The 20,451-nt window shown below is 39.5% G+C and overlaps 1 protein-coding gene across 1 annotated transcript in view; it reads right to left on the bottom strand.

Moving 5' to 3' along the window:
* Positions 1-9,078, bottom strand: part of FYTTD1 (forty-two-three domain containing 1) — a 29,038-nt gene extending 19,960 nt beyond the window's left edge. The window contains exons 1-2 of the mRNA XM_025875765.2: positions 8,839-9,078; positions 4,234-4,362 (exon numbers count right to left, since the gene is read on the bottom strand). Coding sequence (XP_025731550.1) covers positions 4,234-4,362; positions 8,839-8,944 — 235 coding nt within the window. The 5' untranslated portion in view covers positions 8,945-9,078. The remainder of the gene's footprint in view (positions 1-4,233; positions 4,363-8,838) is intronic.
* Positions 9,079-20,451: the final 11,373 nt, after the last annotated feature.

The following is a 20,451-nucleotide window of genomic DNA, read 5'->3' on the forward strand; positions in this document are numbered from 1 at the left end:
CAAACTTCACCAGCTGTACCTCAATTTTAGCAATGGTTCTATATTTCACCCTTTCATTGTCACGTTTCATAAAGAAAGACCTATACATACTGCCCCAATTCTCTCCCTTCTTACCTACTGTAAGTGTCTTATAAAAAGCATCATAGAGATTCTAAAGACATCATCTAATATGGTAAGTCCTTTCTTGGCTTTTTTTTTTAAGTAAGCTCTATGCCCAATGTGGGGCTTGCACTCACAACCCCAAGATCAAGAGTCTCATGCTCTACAGACTCAGCCAGCCAGGCGCCCCATCTTTTCTTAGTTTTCATCCATTCCAGCCCCTCTAGAAAGTTCTCTCCTGTCTTTCCAGAGTATCTTCATTCTTAATTACTTCAACTACTACCTCTATGAAAATCCTTTCATTTTCAGCTGTACTAGAGCAGTTTAACCCTAGCAGCCATGTATCAGAACCACATATGAAGCTTAAAAAAAAAAATCCCAAGGCCCAACTTCTACAGATTCTGCTTGAGTAGAAATGGAGTGCAGCCAGAGCATCAGTCTAGTTTATAAAGCTCCACAGGCATGACCAAGGTTGACAATTAAAACTAAAGACGGGAATTTTCATCTTATGTTTGCATCCTTAGCGCAATCCCTTTGTGAATTTCTCTCATACACTTATCAACTTGCCTCAGTACTTTCTGGAGTCTGATCACTTACACAAAGATTTCAGGGGTTTTTGGGAAATGTCGAATCACAGTGAATGCAGTCATATTACTGGCTCCTTTCCAAAGCAACATACAAATATTCCCGTCTCTTCTACTTCTGAAAGAAACACCATTCTCAAACTTTTTGGTCTCAGGACCTCTGTTTTTTGTTGTTGTTTTTGTTTTTTTAAGATTTTATGTATTTATTTGAGAGAGAGAAAGACAGTCAAGTGGTGGGAGGGGCAGAGGAAGAGGGGAAAAACAGACTCCCCACTGAGCAAGGAGCCTGATGTGGGGCTGGATCCCAGGACCCTGAGATTATGACCTGAGCTGAAGGCAGCTGCTTAACCAACAGAGCCAACCAGGTGCCCCTCAGGACCCCTTTATACTCTTAATTATTGAGAACTCCAGAACTTTTGTTTCTGTGGGTTTATGTTTATTGATATTATCATACTAGAAATGAAAAATAAAACATTTAAAAGCTATTTGTTATTTCATTAAAGCAACAATAATAAACCCACTACGGGGCAAATAACGTATTTTTAATGAAAAATAACAATTATTTTCCCCCAAAATCCCAAAACTATTTAAAAGGAATGATAGCACTGTTTCGTATTTTTGCAAATCTCTTTGGTGTCTACCTTAATAAAGATAGCTAGATTCTTATATCTGCTACCACATTCAATTTAATTATCACAGGGTGTCATGCAGACTCTGGAAAACATTCATGAAAGGGTAAACAGTGAAAACACAATGTCTTAGTATTATTATAAAAATGGTTTTGACCTTGTGGACCCCTTGAGTGCTGGGGATTCCCCAGGGTCCCTGAACAACACTTTGAACCGATGCCGTATACTATTCAACCACTGAAGAATATTCAGGTTGTTTATACAAGTATTTAATGAGTGACTAAATTATATTTTGGGCCAAGAATTACGAAGATTTTTATACACTTATTTGTTCAGCCATCAAAAATAATTTATTCAGAGGGGCGCCTAGCTGGCTCCATCAGTAGAACATGTGACTTTTGACCTTAGGGTTTTAAGTTCAAGCCCCAAAGTTGGGTGTAGAGATTACTTAGAAAGATAAAATCTTTAAAAAATAAATAAAAATAATTTACTGAGAGTCTGCCAAAGGCTCTCTATCTTACATGTTCTTTTACCTCAAGCTAACATCCTCACTGACATTACAATGTGGAAATCTGAACTTCTAACCAATCAGTCTGAGACAATCTTCTATCTCTCTGCACATTCAGTGACAGAAGTAGATGTTCTATTTTAGGCTCTGTCACATGTAACCGGAGAACAAACAAGCACAGGTTCAATCTTATAAGATCCTAAGCTGCCACCCGGTATCATTTATCTTAAAGCTCAGATCATAACCCCCATAAAAGGAAAGCTTTTCTGATCCTTCATGGACCAGATCCTCTTTCACCTTATCCATTAAATCCCCACTAATTTTCTTAGCACAAAATCTATCTAAAGTCCTATGGTACTATTGGAATTTCTCTCATGACATTTCTCAACTCCATGTTTTTTGTCCTATCTCTGTTACTAGAAATTCCTTGAAGTAAAAGATCACATCTCTAAATACCTTTGAGAACTGGTCAATTCAGGGCATTTATCATGTATTTAACATGTGGCTAGTGAAAACAAATATATTTCTGGTTTCTGTGAACTCTGAAATTATTTTAAAGCAAATCATGTATAAAATATGGTATGCTGAGTAACATTTATAAGAATCTTTAAATATAATACACTGGTATTAAAAAATTCATTTGCTATGCTAAATATCTGTCACAAAATTTACTTGCTTGGGTTCAGTTGTTTAAGAAATTACTAGAGAAGAGGCGCCTGGGTGGCTCAGTCAGTTGAGCAACCAACCCTTGGTTTCAGCTCAGGTCGTGATCTCATGGGACGCGGGGTTGAGCCCTGGGTGGAGTCCCTCATCAGGTTCTGCATCTAGCTCTGTGCTCAGCAGGGAGTCTGCTTGGGATTCTCGCCCTCTGCCCCTCCCCCCACTCACAAGCAGACACACATTCAGGCACACACACGCTCGCTCTCTCAACTGAGTAGATAATTTTTTTTTTTTAAGAAATTAGAGAAGAATAAAATTTTGTGTAGGGTCTAACCTCAGTAACAGACATATTTTGAGGGTATGATGGCATATTAACTGTTAGACAAAGAACTAATTATAATCATCCTCAGCCCACAGGTAATTATTTTTTATGTTTTTTAACATACAGGATAAAAGTCAACTTAGGAGCTAGTTCATCAAACATTTTTTACATGTGTAAAAAGGATCTAGAGTTTTTTAATTTGAACAAAGGTTTATTCTAAAACACTGATATAACTGCTAAAAAAATGAATGAGTCATATACAATTAATAGGGCTCTGTTACAGCCTTAAATCCATTTTGGAACAAGATGGCTGTAAATAAATAAGCTTCCAAATTGCCAAAAATAACTGTATATGTAGAGTTCCAAGATCATTAGGTCACTTCTAAGGCACTCAATTCTGAATGTTACCTTTGGAATATTTAACAAATCCTAGAAGCCCTAGATGATAATACAAAGAGTCTGGAAGTATTTTCCATGCAGAATAGTCTCCACTTTTTTTTTTTTTTTTTTTTTTTTGACAGAGAGAGAGGCAGCAAGAGAGGGAACACAAGCAGGGGGAGTAGGAAAGGGAGAAGCAGGCTTCCCGCTGAGCAGGGAGCCCGATGTGGGGCTCGATCCCAGGGCCCTGGGATCATGACCTGAGCTGAAGGCAGACGCTTAACAACTGAGCCACCCAGGTGCCCCTAGTCCCCACATATTTAAAAAGTTCTCATATAGAAAAGAGAGTTTGCTTCCTGTAACTCTGTAGAATTAACAGGTGGGCAAGATTTACTTCAAACTAAGAAAACTTCCTAGTAAATAGAGTTGTCTCCAATAATGGAGTTGTCTTGTGAAGTAGTATGCTCGTTCACTGGATATATGTATGCTGGAGTTATGTAATTATCCACCAGATAGACTGTTAAAGAAATACCTAACTAGGAAGGAGCAGGGCGCCTGGGTGGCTCGGTCGTTGGGCATCTGCCCTCGGCTCAGGTCATTATCCCAGGGTCCTGGGACTGAGCCCCGTATTGGGCTCCCTGCTCAGTGGGAAGCCTGCTTCTCCCTCTCCCACTCCCCCTGCTTGTGTTCCCTCTCTTGCTGTTTCTCTGTCAAATAAAAAAAAAAAAAAAAGAAATACCTAACTGGGAAGGAGATAAAACCTCATGATATGTAAAATCCTTTACAATTCTATAGTCCTAAATATAATTTATGCTATTTTTATACTGAGGGTACCTTAAAAATGACCCAATGTTTTTAAAAAACAGGGTTATCACCTATTTAAAGCAACTTAAAATGTTTACCAGATTTCAAGATTAAACAAAAACCCGAGAGTAAAAACAAATCACAAAGGGTACTAATATATTTCCCCCGTGTTTTAAGTATGTACTAAAGATAGCATACTACGAACCCACACATAATAGCTCTTTATTAAAGCTTACTTGTAAAACTTACCAGAATTCTGTTGGATTCCCCATCGCACTCTCATCCTGAATTGCCGGGTACTACTTTGCTGGAGTTTTCTATTTAGTCTCGGAAAATTCTGCTTCTTTCCTTCCTTTCGATTCAATTTGATGATATCATCTGTGATACAGGAAATGTGATGATTATTTTCATTTTAACCTAATGACTCGATTACTCGGTCTCATTTTCTAGTTAATAGATTTCCTATGTCCCTAACTTCTTTGCTACTTTGAAAGCACTTTCATAAGATAATAATAAGATAAAAACTCAAATCAGCCAATATACTTGCAGCACTGAAGAAGTTTTGTAGGAAAACTTCAATTCACTAGCCCAAAGCAGATCTACCAATTAATGAAGATTTCTGTTATCCGCAGTATTTCTTTACCTGATGCATATAAACAAAAGCCTGTTTACAAAAACTACTCATATTTACTTTCTAAAATCACAGAAGTATCTAGTTTTTAAAGACCACCTTCCAATAAAACCATAGGCAGTAAAAAAACAAAAAAACATTCAATTAAAAGAGTACATCTCTAAAGAAATTCACCTCAATTCAGCAAATATTTACTGAGCATGTACAATGTACATGAATATATGTGACAGGCTGTGCTAGAATAAAAACAACAAAAGTAAAATTGGTCCCTTTTCTCAGTTAAGTTTAAAATTATTGATGGAAACAGACAAGTAAATAGCTAATATGAAATAAAACAAGTACATAATAAAGGTATAGTACAAAAAGAAAATAATGAGTTCTCTACTCCTCTAGCAAAATAATTCAGGGTTACCTTACTTTACTTTTTACCTGATCTTTCAAATCCTCATTTTTTTTCAAAAACACTTTTAAACTCTCCCAAAGTAATTTACAAACATTACATTGTTCTAATACCACAGCACAACAATATGAAGATCAGGAAACTAAATGTACTTCAGATTTCTATTTACCAATGTTAAAAGAAGATTACTAGAATCCAAAAATACTCGTTTAAGAAATATCCAAATACTTTGTCCACAGTCCCAACTCCAATATTAATTTTGATGATTGATAAAGCAAATAAGCCTGGTCAACAACTTAATAAAATTTCACAAAACTAATTAACCTCAATTATTTTTTCCAAACTGCTCTAAACACAAGAACCTAACAACTATATTAATATAATTAGTCTTCTCTGAAGTAAAAGAAAGAATTATATATTATAGGAATCCTTCCTTATGTATTACCTACCTAACCCACCAGTAATCTTCAAGATTCTTAATCACAAATATTCATTAAAATAATTCAAATCTTCCCAAAGTACTTTGTTATCTTCTTGAGGTCAGTCCTTCCCCTAAAATAAATTCATCCAAGTAAAAGACACTCAAAAACATTCGTTTTAAAATAAAAAGTTTTCAGGGCCCCCTGGGTGGCTCAGCTGGTTAAGCGTCTGCCTTCAGCTCAGTTCATGATCTCAGGGTCCTGGGACCCAGCCCAGCACTGGGCTACCTGCTCAGCGGGGAGTCTGCTTCTCCCTCTCCATCTTGCCCCTTCTTACTCCCCACCACTTGTGCTCTTTTTCGCTCTCTCTCAAATAAAGAAATAAAATCTTTTTTAAAAAAAAGTTTCATGAAATCAGATACATGAACATGTTATAGTCTCAGGGGGCAGAAAGGAAATACTTTTGAATACTTTTGAAACACCACTTTCCTTTGACAAGGTGCTACTTATTCTTCCCCAGAAGTATGAAATCTCAGAGCCATGAGAGTACACCAAAAAAATGAATTTGCTGGGCGCCTGGGTGGCTCAGTCGTTAAGCGTCTGCCTTCGGCTCAGGTCATGATCCCAGGGTCCTGGGATCGAGCCCCGCATCGGGCTCCCTGCTCAGCGGGAAGCCTGCTTCTCCCTCTCCCACTCCCCCTGCTTGTGTTCCTGCTCTCGCTGTCTCTCTCTGTCAAATAAATAAATAAAATCTTTAAAAAAAAAAAAAAAGAATTTGCTGAGGATCATTAAAAAAAAAAGGCAAAATATAATTTTGACTAACCAGGTTTATTTTAAAATACAGCATTTTATAAAGTATAAACATAAAATTAAGAGTAGCAAAACATGAAATATAAAATTGCTTTATATTTAAATGTTTTATTATCTAAATCTTCAAGTTAAATGATTGACTGTGGATTCCTCCAATCTAAAAGAAGAAAATGGCCTTCTCCTACTCAGGTAGACAGGGTATATATCAGAAAAAACAAACAAAAATCCCATTACAATGAGCTACTTTTATGAAAAAATTTCTTCCATGACATTAGGAATATATACATGGTAATAAAAACAGTAGTAACTAAGAAGCGTTGTTCTCACAAGTATTCATTTAATTCTCACAACAATTCTATGAAGTATTATAATACCCATTTTCAAAATAAGAAACTGAACCACAATAAGGCCAGCTATCGGTAACCTTGGTAGATATTCTTTAAGAATATTCATATAATTCATACAGCCACAATTTAAAACAAAAATCAGATTCTAAACCTCTGCAGACCTGATAAAGTGGAATATTTACAAAGCATAATAACTGTCTAAAATAGGTATCATCTCAGGGTGCCTGGTTGACTCAGTCAGAAGAGCATGCAACTCGATCTCAGGGTCATAAAATTGAGCCCCAGGTTGGGTGTAGAGACTACTAAAAAAAAAAGTACCATTTCTTCATCCCATTTCTGTAAAATCCTCAATTAAAAAAAAATGGAATCTGAAAGAATGCTATATATTCTTGGAGGAGAGAAAAGAAACCAATGTCTATTTTAGCTATCATAGTACTTCGTTTCTACCTTCAAAGAGAATTATCCCTCCATCTTCTTCACTTGAACATCCTAACCAAACAATACAAAAAAACCTAGAAACTTAAGAAATGTATTGGTTATGATAATACATGTTTAACACTTCCAGCAACATCTATAAGTTTTTTTTTATTTGTATGATTTGGGGCAAGTTATTTCTCTATGCCTCAGGTTTTGTAAAACAGAAATAACAACAATGGTTTACATAGTGTGTTTATGTAAATGTAATGCTTACTGTGTACCAGGTACTGTTCTAAGCGGTTTATATATGCCTATTGACTCATTTAACACAGCAACCCTCTGAGACAGACCAGCATTATTACCACTTCCTACACATGAAGCACTGAGAAATACTTTGCCTGTGACCAAAGGGTAGTAAGTGGCAGGGGATTTGAAATGAAGACAGTGTGGCTCTGGATTCCATGCTTTTTATCATTAGGAGCACATACCTCATAGAGTTATTAGGAGACTAAACCGAGTTAACACACATCAAATGTTTAGATCAGTGCCTGCAAGGTGGTAAGCACTCAATAAATACTCGTCATCAAATTCTTCTTGGCCTTAGCTGAAAAGATTTCTCATTTCTTTAGAGTTCACTACTATCAGCAAGACAAGACTTGAGGCCAAACCTATTATTTCTGATGATTTACTTAATTCACATATTAGATTCTAATGTGTGGTAATCGCAGCAATCCAAGAGTTTTTGATTTTTGACTTAAAACTTAGCAGATAAACCACAGCAAAAAAGAAAAATACCTTCCTTGGAAAAGTTACACCTCTGTATCCACCTGTCAGGTACTTTTCAAACACTTATCCGAAAAACTATAGGCCACAAAAAGAGCAGGCAGAACCACATCTGATAATGGTAACTTGAATCTTGACAAAAAGCTGGTTAACTTTTAAACCAGCTTATCCAGAGGCTACTGCCTCACTAGTGTTAGGTCTGAATGTTTAATTGAATCACCGACCCTCCCACTTTCTACAAAATCCTCACCAAAGCACTCCACTCTTCCTTATAGGGGCTGGACCCCATGCTTCACCCGGCTTCCCATTAATCCACGTCAATCTCTCCTTCGGTTTTTGCTTTTTTCCTAATTAGCTAACTTTGCGGCCTAGATAAAGAGAGAGCGCCTTTCTAGGCACCTCCTAATAAAACCATCGGATGAAGCCATTGCCTGATGATATTCTGACAAACGCTCCAGGGTGGGCGCCCCGATGTGGCCCCCCCCGCTGTGGCCCCGAGGTCTGGCGCCAGGCAGAAATGGCCAACTCTCGGGGGCGTCTCTGCGCTGCCCGCCCCGCGCCAGGCGTAGGCCTGGCCACACAAATGCCCAACGAGCCCTCTCCTGAACCAGCGACTCTAACCGAACGCAGACCTGGCCGGGCTCTCAAAGGGCTTTCTTCAGCAAGGATATTTCCCTCGCTCCCCTGACACCGCCGACAGCGAACACGCTTGAGAGGAAAGCCCCGGAGTTTTCCTCACAAAGAGCCGCGGTCGTCCGCGAGTGGTAGCGCCCCCCGACCCTCAAAACCCCCAGCCCGCAGCGCCGCCCGCCCCCACTGCCCCTCCTCAGACACAGCCCCGCCGAGGGGACGCCGGGTCGCTCCGGCTCAACCACCGCACCAGCTGGCGCTCCCCCTGTCCCCGTGGGCCCTCACTTGGTTCCGCCCACCCGCAAGGAAAAACTCAACAGACAACTGCGGCCAACCGCCCCTTCCCCCACAAACCGCGGTACTCGGTTCCACCCACACCCTCCCCCCACTCCCACTCGGTCCAACTCGGCTCCTTACCCAAAGACATATCAATTTTGTCAAGGTTTTCATTGCTGCGGGCTTTCGGCTGCGGCGGCGGTGGGGTCGCCGTGGCTCCCACTAACCGGGTACCAAACCGGTTCATGGCTGGGGACGTCGCGCTGGAACAGTCAGCGGAGAAGGCCGGAGACCGAGGCCTGCCACCTCCCACTCACGCACGCAGACTAGCTGCACCGAGGGAGCGCGCACGCGTGCTAGCGGCGCCTTCGCTCTCCCACCCGCGGCTGCGGGAGGGGAGAGGGGCTACAGAGACGAGCGGCCGGCGAGAGCGGCCCCACGCCCGGGCTTGCTCTTAGCGGCCCTTGCCGGACAGGAGGAAACATTGCACCCGCTGCTCTGGACGCTTGCAAAGGCCGCTGTTTTAGCTGTTCTCCTTTCCAACCAATTTGGGGGATACTGGACTCTTGAGCACCTCAGGATCGCATGCCTTAAATGAGATTGTGTTCCTCCGTGTCCTTCGACTCCGTCCTGCTTCAGAAAGGCCCCCTAAACTTTGATAAACACGAACCTTTCACACCCCACTGCAACGCAGCCTCAGAGGCGGGATGGACCCCATAAGGGCTTAGATTGCAGAGCTCCCCTCTCCCAGGCAGCTCCTCCACCTGCAACATGCGGAGTCGCCACGTCTGGATGCAGAGCAAAAGCTGCAGTAACAATTCTTGCGTCACCTTACCAATAAAAGCAAATGCTAACGTTTCCTGCATCTGTACCACTTCTCAACCGGCACTCTAAAACATTTACACGGTACTAGCTACCTTAATAACACCTCATCTTCCCTTAGGAGGGGGGTAAGTACCTCTGCTTGTTTGGCTGCATTTTTCTCTAATTCATTTGCGCTGGGAATTGATAGGATTCGTTTTCTTTCTAATTATCCTTGTAGGAAAACTTTTTAATATTTTATGAATTCCTGCATAATAACTTTTTCCCCCTATTTGCAAAACATGATATTCCCTCTCTTCTTACCTCTTTCTCCTCCTCCAAAGCAACTGCGCTTGTATGGGAGCATTTAGGTTATATCACCCTCATAACAGCTTAAAACTATCTAAAGCATTTGCATCTAAGGAAAAAACCAGGGACAGGTATTCCGTCCATTTAGAAATCTCTGCCACCTTCCTCCTGTCCACTTCCTAAAATTTCTTTTTGCATAGAGATGAACCAGTGACCTAAAACATCTCAAAACCACGGTAGCCTGTACTTAATTATTTTTTTCCCCCAGACAAAAACAAAACCACAGAAGAGTGAATCAGCTCAGGACACACCTATGAAGGGGTGCAAGAAACTTTTAATGGTAAAGGAAGGTTTGGACTAAAAAGCCCCAAGAACAATATTTGGCTTGTCCGGGAGAGTAGCATATATGCTCTTAGCACAATGTGCTTGATTTTATTACTATTCCACCCAACAGCCACCACCCCTGCCCTGACTACTAAAAACTAGGGAAAATGGGTTACAGAGATAAAAGTATGAGAGAGACCTAGGTTTTACTGAGTGGTACCTTTTTCACTCCAGTCATTCACTGTATGAACTTGGGAGACTGTGGATCCCATACTCATCTGCAAAACAAGAAGTAGTTATACTAAATACATACATCATGCATAATTATTCTTGGATTTCTTATGGTTCTAAAATCTACGCATGAAACATTTTTCTTCACAATATCATTCTCTCCCTAGAAATTATTTCTATAATCTCTGCTTATTTGTGGAAGTAATCTACAGGAAAGAACATTAGGCTAAGTTCTTAATGTTATGGAAGAAAAGTAATGCATTTAGAGTTTGGATGCATTTTGTACTTCAGGTATTCATAGGACAGATAAGAAAAATCCCAAATGTATAAAATCCTACCCACCACCAGTATATATAAAGGTTCCCTTTTATCCTGATCTTCTCCCCAGAACTGAAGCTCGACTCCAAATCTCCTTAACTTTAAAGGGAACATGCCCCAATGTTTCATTAAGCAATCCTAGCTGTTGTGTTTCAGACTTTGAGATTTCCCCAAAGGCTGAGGGTCTGAGTCTCAGAGTAGTCACCCAGATTCCAAAGGGAAAAACAAGGAAACGAGAAACATTGTGCAAGGATAGGTCAGTCACATCAAAATAGTAGAAAACAAAACAGCAACCTGAGACACATACAGCAAAAGTGAAGTGGAAGACAAACTGAGAAATCAGAACTGGGGCTCATCTAAGAAGTAGATCTGTCAGCCATAAGGGCTGGAGTTAAAAGGTCAACTCCTCATTTTCTGGGGCATGAAAGGCAGTTATTCATTTAATTATACGATCATTGAGCACCAGGCATTGTAATAGGCTCTGGGGATAAAATGATGAGTAAAGATGGATTCAGCTCCTATCTTCATACAGTTGCAGAGCAAAAAATAATTTTTTTTGAGTAGCTACTGTGAATAAGTACAGTACTGTGCCGGACACTGAATATATAGTATACAGTAGTTCAGCAGCTTCATCTAAGTCAGAATAAACATGGAATTCAAGTCCCTGTCTTTTCAGAGGCTTGATTTCATACAGCATACATAAGACAATGTCTAGAGTTGCCAGATAAAATATGAGATTGATTACATTTGAATTTCAGATAAACAATGAATAAATAACAAATTTCTCTACTACAGGATGTTGCATGCCATATTTAGGATATATTTATATTAAACAGTTATTCATTATTTATCTGAAATTCGAATTTAACTGGGAGTCTTATATTTTTACTTTTGCTAAATCCGGCAACATCATACCTTCTATCAACATGTGGCTCTCTTCTCAAAATGTGCATAGAGATCTACATTCTCTTCAAACGTAAGCACATTTCATGTATTTCACTCCTTAACTTATTTTTATTAGTTTGATATTTCTTCTAAGTCCCCTTTTTTTCAGCTTTATTGAGGTGTAATTGATAGATAATAAAAGGCACATATTTAAAGTGTGCAGTTTATATGGGCATATGGTATATAGACCTGCAAAAACACCACCATAAAGAAGATAATAAATATATGTCATCCCCAAAAGTTTTCCTGTGCTCCTTTATAATCCTTTCCCCAACCACTACTTAAGCAACCACTGATCGTACAGATTAATTTGCATTTTCCAGAATTTTATATAAGTAGAATCATACAGTATATATTCTTTTTTTAGTTTGGATTACTTCACTCAGCCTAATTGTTTCCAATCTGTATGACTTTTATTCTTTTGCTTGCCTGATTACACTGCCTGGGGACTCCAGTACCATATTTATTTTTTTATTTTAAGATTTTATTTGTTTATTTGAGAGAGAGGGCTTGAGCAGGGGGAAGGGAGAGGCAGGCTCTCTGCTGAGCAGGGAGCCCAATGAGGGCTCCATCCCAGGACCCTGAGATCATGACCTGAGCTTAAGGCTCAGGTTCTAGAAAGCCAGGATTCCAGAGTCATGGGGCCTTTAGGCATTCTTTCTTCTCCCCCTGCTTCTTCTCCCTTTGCCCCTTGGCCTCCTTGTTCTGGGATCAAAAGCCATGGCTGGCCTCTCATCTTTCTCTTTCCCTCAGGAGAGGATCCATTCGCTTAACAGACTGAGCCACCCAGGTGCCCCTCCAGTACCGTATTTAAAAGGGGAGGTGAAATGAAGATCTTTCCCTTATGACAAACCCCGGGAGGAAAGCATTATCTTTCACCATTATGTTAGATTTTTTTGTAGGTGCCCTTTGTCAGGTTGAAGAAGTTTCCTTCTATTCCTGGTTTCCGGAGAGTTTTAATCATGAGTGAATGTCAAATTTTATCTAGTATTTTTCTGCACCTATTGAGATGACCAAATGGGGTTTTAAAATTTTTATTATTTTTTTCAAATGTTGAACTACCCTTGCATTTCTAGGAGAAACCTACTTGGTCATGGTGTATTATCATTTTTATATATTATTGGATTTGGTTTGCTAATGCTTTGTCAAGGATATTTTTCTTTTCATGAGTGATTTTTTTAAAAAGATTTTATTTATTTGAGAGAGAGAGAGAGAGCACAAGCAGTGGGAGACAGAGAAGCAGAGGGAGAGGGAGAAGCAAACACCCTGCTGAGCAGGGAGCCTGACGCAGGGCTCAATCCCAGAACCCTGGCATCATGACCCGAGGCGAAGGCAGACACCCAACCAACTGAGCCACTCGGGCACCCCTCATGAGTGATATTGATGTGTAGTTGCCATTCCTTGTAATGTCTGTCTGATTTTGGTATCAACTCTTGCTTTTCAGAAGAGGATTTTTGTACTTTTGTAAATTTATAAAAATTATATTACACTGGGATACTAAGGGAGTTAGGTATAATTTGTATCACCTGTAGGTATAGTATGTATTAGGTATAGCTATTATCATTATGCCTGAATCCCTTAAGCTACTTGCATGCGCAGTACAGTTTTTCTTCTCCTTGTTGCTCAGTTCTTTTTTTTTTTTTAAAGATTTATTTATTTATTTATTTGAGAGAGAAACAGCATGAGAGGGGAGAAGGTCAGAGGGAGAAGCAGGCTCCCCGCCGAGCCGGGAGCCCAATGAAGGACTCGATCCCAGGACTCTGGGATCATGACCTGAGCCAAAGGCAGTCGCCTAACCAACTGAGCCACCCAGGCGCCCTTGCTGCTCAGTTCTTCTCGTTCTACCCCATTTGCCAATGTCTCTGCTGCAGTAACTTTTTCTTTGCCACTTTGCTATAGCTTCCTGTTCCTCTTTGTGTTGCCCTTTTCCTTCGTTCTAAGCTCCTCTCGCTGTTCTAGTCTTCTGCTTTTTAATCTTAGGATTCATTCATTCATTTATTTGTTCAAACAGAGTTTGAGTTCCTACTATGTGAAAGATACTGCTACAGTACGGTGATACAGCAGAGCAGAACAGCAGATACCTGACAGGCCAGGTTGCAGGCATAGCCAAAGGCATTACAGGTCTCCGTGTCCCTGACCATCAGTTTTCCCTGACTAGAGAACTTACTCTGGGTGGGCAGGTGACCTTGAAGTGGAATTCTTACTGGACTCAGGGGTTGGATCTCTAGTTCACTCCTTATGAGGCTTTGTCTTCTCTGCGCAGAGTAGGCATCCTGTCAAGCAAGGATTCTAGTCAATTCACTGAATGACTAGTTGTGGAATTTTCTGGAGTTACATAAATCTGTGTAAGTCACAGTTTCTCCTTATTTACACCATGGTTTCCTTTAAAAAATATATCCTTGATTTGTACTAGACAGTTTGGTGGTCTAGGAAGGTTCTGGAAAGCCAGGATTCCAGAGTCATGGGGTCTTTAGGCATTCTTTCTTTTCCCCATGCTTCTTCTCCCTTTGCCCCTTGGCCTCCTTGTTCTGGGATCAAGAGCCATGGCTGGACTCTCATCTTTCTCTTTCCCTCAGGAGAGGATCCATTCTCTTGGCTCAGGCTTATTCAGCTAGAGTTTCAGAGAGCTGAGACAGCGACATATTGAATATTCTTTAAATGTGTTAAGGATTTGCTTAGCCTAGAAATAAGATTTTTATTTTTTTACTTTTTATTTTTTAAAGATTTTATTTATTCATTTGAGACACAGAGATACAGAGAGAGAGAGAGAGAGAGAGAGAGCATGAGCAGGGGGAGAGGCAGAGGGAGAGGGAGAAGTAGACTCCCCGCTGAGCCAGGAGCCCGATGTGGGGCTCGATCCCAGGACCCTGGGATCATGACCTGAGCTGAAGGCAGACGCTTAACCATCTGAGCCACCCAGGCGCCCCTGGAAATAAGATTTTTTAAAAATTTCATTGTAACTTCTTAATTTCTGAATGTGTATGCATTACCCATGGATGACAATGAGCTTTCCCATACAATTGAATAAATTAACCAATACTGAATAGTTAAAGTGGGTGGAAATGTTGCTGTGAAGACAGACTAGAACCAGTCAATAAAGACCTGGCAAAATTCCTCAAAAGCTTTAAAAATCATACCATTTGAGAGGTGCCTGGCTGGCGCAGTTGGCAGAACATGTGACTCTTGACCTTGGGGTTGGGTGTAGAGATTACTTTAAAAAATAAATACAATCTTTAAAAAAAAAATAAAGCTTATAGCAGTTCATATCAAATGGGATTTTTTATTTATTCATTTATTTATTTTTAAAGATTCTATTTATTTATTTGACAGAGAGAGACAGCGAGAGCAGGAACACAAGCAGGGGGAGTGGGAGAGGGAGAAGCAGGCCTCCCGCCGAGCAGGGAGCCCGATGCGGGACTCGATCCCAGGACCCCGGGATCACGACCTGAGCGGAAGGCAGACACCCAACGAATGAGCCACCCAGGCACCCATCAAATGGGATTTTTTTTTTAAAGATCTTATTTATTTATTTGAGAGAGAGAATGAGAGAGAGAGAGAGCATGAGAGAGGGGGAGGGTCAGAGGGAGAAGCAGACTCCCTGCTGAGCAGGGAGCCCGATGCGGGACCCGATCCTGGGACTCCAGGACCATGACCTGAGCCGAAGGCAGTCGCTTAACCAACTGAGCCACTCAGGCGCCCCACAAATGGGATTTTTTAAAAGTAACCTCCACAGCCAACCCGGGGCGGCTTGAAATCACTACCCTGAGATCGTGAGTAGTATGCTCTACTGACCAAGCCAGCCTGGCAGCCCTATAAGCTTTATTTAAAGAAGAGAAAAGGAAAAAAAAGTATTTTGGTAAATCAGTAAATTTGGTAGAGTCAGTGACTTTGTTTTGGCAAAATTGGCTAAAGACTTCTTAAAATGCTAAACTCTGGAAAAAAACAGAAATTAACTTAAAAATATATTCAAAATTAATCATTATAAAAGAAATTTCCAAGTGAAACACTAAAATTTTCATCACATTGATTTTAGGATGCAGTCATGAGAAAACAAAACCATACTAAACACTAAAATTTTCATCACATTGATTTTAGGATGCAGTCATGAGAAGACAAAACCATACTAAAATCCTTGCCTATTTTCAAAATCTAGAAAAATGTAAACATAGTGTAATACCGCTATACCCTTCACCAAGATTCACCGGTTATTGAAGTTTTGCCACATTTGCTTTCTCTATACAGACAGTCCCCAACTTTGACAGAATTTTCTGACTTTATGATGGTATGAAAGTGAGATGCATTCAGTTGAAACTGAACTAAGAATTCTAAATTTTGATCTTTTCCTAGGCTAGTGATACTCAGTAGATACTCTCTCATGGTGCTGGGCAGCAACAGCCAGCCCAGCTCCCTGTCAGCCAGGTGACCTGGTGGATAAACACAGATACATTTACATCTAATCTGTACTCATACAGCCATTCGGTTTCACTTTCACTATTCAATACATTACATGAGATAGTCAACTTTATTATTAGATAGGCTTTGTGTTATAGGATTGATCAACTGTAGGCTAATCATGGAAGTGTTCTAAGCATGTTTAAAGCTAAGCTATGATGTTCAGTAGGTTAAGTGTATTTTTTTTAAAGATTTTATTTATTTATTTGAGAGAGGGAGAGCATGAGCAGGTAGGGAAGAGGCAGAGGGAGAAGCAGACTCCCCGCTGAGTGGGCAGCCTGATGTGAGGCTTGATCCCAGGACCCCAAGATCATGACCTGAGCTGAAGGCAGACGCTTAACCGACTGAACCACCCAGGTGCCCCAGGTTAAGTGTATTGGGTGCAATTTCAATTAATGCAATTTCAATTAATATTTTCAATTCATGATGGGTTTATTAGGATGGAACCCCATTGTAAGTGGAGGAAGATTGGTATCCAGATACACAGATAGCTGTAATTCTTTATTTTTTTTTAAGATTTAATTATTTGAGAGAGAGAGAAAACGAGCACAAGCAGGAGAAGGGGCAGAGGGAGAGGGAGAAGTAGACTCCCCGCTGAGCAGGGACCCCCCCGACGTGGGGCTCGATCCCAGGACCCTAATCATGACCTGAGCTGAAGGCAGACGCTTAACCAACTGAGCCACCCAAGTGCCCCCCAGATGGCTGTAATTCTTATTTGTTGTTGTTGGACAATCTGAGAGTAAATTGCAGACATCAGGATATAGAATATATCTCTAAGGATATTCTTTTACATAATCATGCTAAAATGATCAAATTCAGAAAATATAACATTGATGCAATTCTATTCTCCGATGTACAGTCTATATTTAAGTTTTGCCAATTATCCTGATAAATAATTATCCTTTATAACATTTTTTTTTTCCAATCTAGGATCCAATCCAGGCTCACATGTTGCATTTCTTTGTCCTGCCTCTTTTGTCTCCTTTAATCTGATAAAATTTGTCAGCTTTTCTTAGTTTTTTATGATATTTATATTTTTGAAGATTGAAGGCAGTTTTATATAGACTGTCCTTCAATTTTACTTTGTCTTATTGTTACCCTGTGATTAAATTTGGGTTATTCACTTTTGTCACGAGTACTATGTAAGTGATGCTGTGTCCTTCTCAGGACTTAACGTTAGGAGGCACATGATGTCATCTTGTCTTATGGGTGATTTTAACTTTGATCACCTAATTAAGGTTATGTCTGCCAGATTTCTCTTTTGTAAAGGTACCTCTTTTTCCCATTTCTAATGAGTAAATGATCTGTGGGGAGATAGTTTGAGACTGTATAACTATTCTGTTTCAGAACAAATTTCATTAATGGCTTTAGCATCCATTCATGATTCCTGCATGAACCAATTATTACAATGGTGGCTACAAAATAGTGATTTTCTAAGTCTATTATTCCTCTACATTCATTAGTTAACATTCTACTGTGGAAAACAGTTTTCCCTCCCCCCTTTCTTTCTTCCCTTTTCTATTTATTTATTATTTGCATACTTACTTATATATGCATGTAAGTTTCCATAGAAATTCAGACTCATCCTGTGTTCAAAAATTCTCTTTTGAAAAGCAAAGGGGTAAAGAGTGTAAGGGCTATGCTTGCCTTTGAAAATACTGTAGATGTGTATATATTTCATGGATTAACTCACGTTGATGCTCAAATTGTTTTTGACTTGGCCAGTGGGAGCCATTCCTTAGCTTTTAAAATTTGAATATTTTTAAAAATGTTGCTAAGAGTAATTTTAGTGACTATAATAAAAAAAGAACATATTCATGACTATAATTGATATTTGTTGAATATATTTAAGAAGACTACTTCCTACTTCTTAAAGTAAGATGAAAACAGAGAGGGAGGCAAACCTTAAGAGATGCTTAACTCTAGGAAACAAACTGAGGGTTGCTGGAGGGGAGGTGGGTGGGGGATGGGGTAATTGGTTGATGGGCATTGAGGAGGGCACTTATAATGAGTATTGGGTGTTATATGCGAACGATGAATCGCTAAATTCTACCCCTGAAACTAATATACAGTATATGTTAACTAAATTGAATTTATATAAAAAATAAAAAACAGACTACTTAAAACAAAATTTTGGCAAATTGGTAAATGTAATGAGCTTTAAAAATCCATTATTTGAATAACTGATTCTCGAGTGAATTTGGCTTTCTGCCATTGGTACTCTAGGACCTATTACTGTTTGTATAAAACTAGCATCCTGGCGATCTTGAAAACAAAAACACTGATCAAGATCAAATAAACTTCTTCAGGTTTTTTTACTTTTACAATATTACCTCAGCAAGCAGTTCCAAGTAAGGCCATTACTTTTATGTGACTTATTGAACCCTCATGCTAGATATTTTTGCATATTTGACAGTTTTTGCATTTGGGCCTCAGAAGCACAATATTGGATTAATCACAATCCTTGGTTCATGACATACTCTCATCATTTTCCATGCATGGCCCATTCTCATTTGTTTAGTTAATTATTTTAATTTTTTTGTTATTTTAAGGAACTAACTATAATTAGTTATAACATCATAACTCGTTATTTTGAAAACTGTGCACCTACCAACCCACCACTCAAAACAAAAGCTGGAATAGACAATAGCCCTATGACGTAGACCTAGAAGTTCCACCACTTCTAGGTATGTACCCAAGAGACACCTCTGTTTATACACAAGAGGGCACATGTAAAAGAATATTAGTAGCAGCAATGTTTACAATAGCAAAAACCTGGAAACAACCCAAATGCCTATCACCGAAAGATGGCATGAATAAACCGGTGTATTCGCACAATGAACTATTATATAGCAGTCAAAATCAATGAACTACAGGGACACATGATCATGTGAATAAATCTTATCAATGTACTATTAAGTAAAAAAACTAAGGTCTCAAAGAATAAACACAGCTCAATATCCTTTTTATAAAGTTAAAACACAAAAATTTAAAAAATAATTTCTAGGTATGTAAATTGATACAAAGAAACTATAAAAGGGGAAGCGGTATAACCATAAAGCAGGGACTCAGGATATGGCCATCTGGGGTGAGGGAAAGCAGAAGGACGGGACAGGGGGACACATGGCTAATGTAAGTTATTATCCTATTTATTAACTGACTGCTTGAATTATGTGTAAACCCAGACTTGGGTATAACTTTTCCCAGAACTTTTACTACACAACGCTCTGAGACTTTTTACAATTTTAGTTCTAGAATTTCCTGATAAAGCAGACTTTCATGTGAATATGCTAGGATCATGTGGCATTAACTTGGGATTATCCTGTATGACAAAAATGAAGTTCATACATTTGTAGAAATAGAGGGAAAATCCCAGTGATTAGCACTGCCCCTTTCTAAAAAAGTATAATCCTTTAGTAGGAAACTACGAGAAAGTTTGAACAAAGAGTATTTTTTATATAATGGAAGTTGGAAATCATAACTTGGATTTAAAAGCTCCTTCATTTCGTATTTATTTATTTATGATCTTATTTATTTGAGAGAGAGAGCGAGACAGCGAGAGCGGAAACACAAGCAGGGGGAGTGGGAGAGGGAGAAGCAGGCTTCCCACGGAGCAGGGAGCCCGACGCGGGGCTCGATCCCAGGACCCTGGCATCATGCCCCGGACCGAAGGTAGCTGCCAAATGACTCAGCCACCCAGGCGCCCCTCACTTCACTTTTAATTCACAAAAAAGTTTTCTCAGGTTTGAAAATTCCTGGAAGTTATATATTATTTTTAATAGAGTAGTTTTCCAGGGAGCTAACCTAGATATCCCCTTCACAGAGTAGTATTGATTCTATTGCTTTACCATTGCACTAATCCCAACCTCCTTGTTCCCTACTGCCCCAGTTCAGGCCTGAACTTGCAAAATAGTAACCCAAAGGCACATTTAGCCTACAAACTTTTTTTTGGCCTGTGTAATGTTTACAATAAAAAAAAATTGTTACCAATATTTAAAAAATGAGAAATTGTACTTAAAAATCGCAGACTCCAGCTTCTATTGCAAAATCAGAGTATAAGGCAATTCTAGGCCCATATGCCCATTTTGCAACATTCAATTATAGAAAAGGTGAGAACTTCCTTCTTGGATGAGCTTTCCAGTTCAGAGTTTCTGCCACTCTCCTACAGCCAGCTCACTTCACTCATTGGCATTACCTGCTTGGCCTCTATAGGGATTTTCAGTCTCCTCTCCTATTCATTCTTCCACTCTTACCTCCAACATGGTACATACCCCATTCCCTCTCCACGTTGTCAAAAGTAGTTTTCTAAGCAGGTTTGGTCAAATCACTTCTTGATTTGCATATTCTTAACTTGCTCTTAATTGTTCTAAGGAT

The sequence above is a fragment of the Callorhinus ursinus genome, unplaced genomic scaffold, assembly GCF_003265705.2.
Source record: "Callorhinus ursinus isolate GAN/ISIS: 27379988/994484 unplaced genomic scaffold, GSC_fseal_2.0 scaffold1, whole genome shotgun sequence".
Lineage (NCBI taxonomy): Eukaryota > Metazoa > Chordata > Mammalia > Carnivora > Otariidae > Callorhinus > Callorhinus ursinus.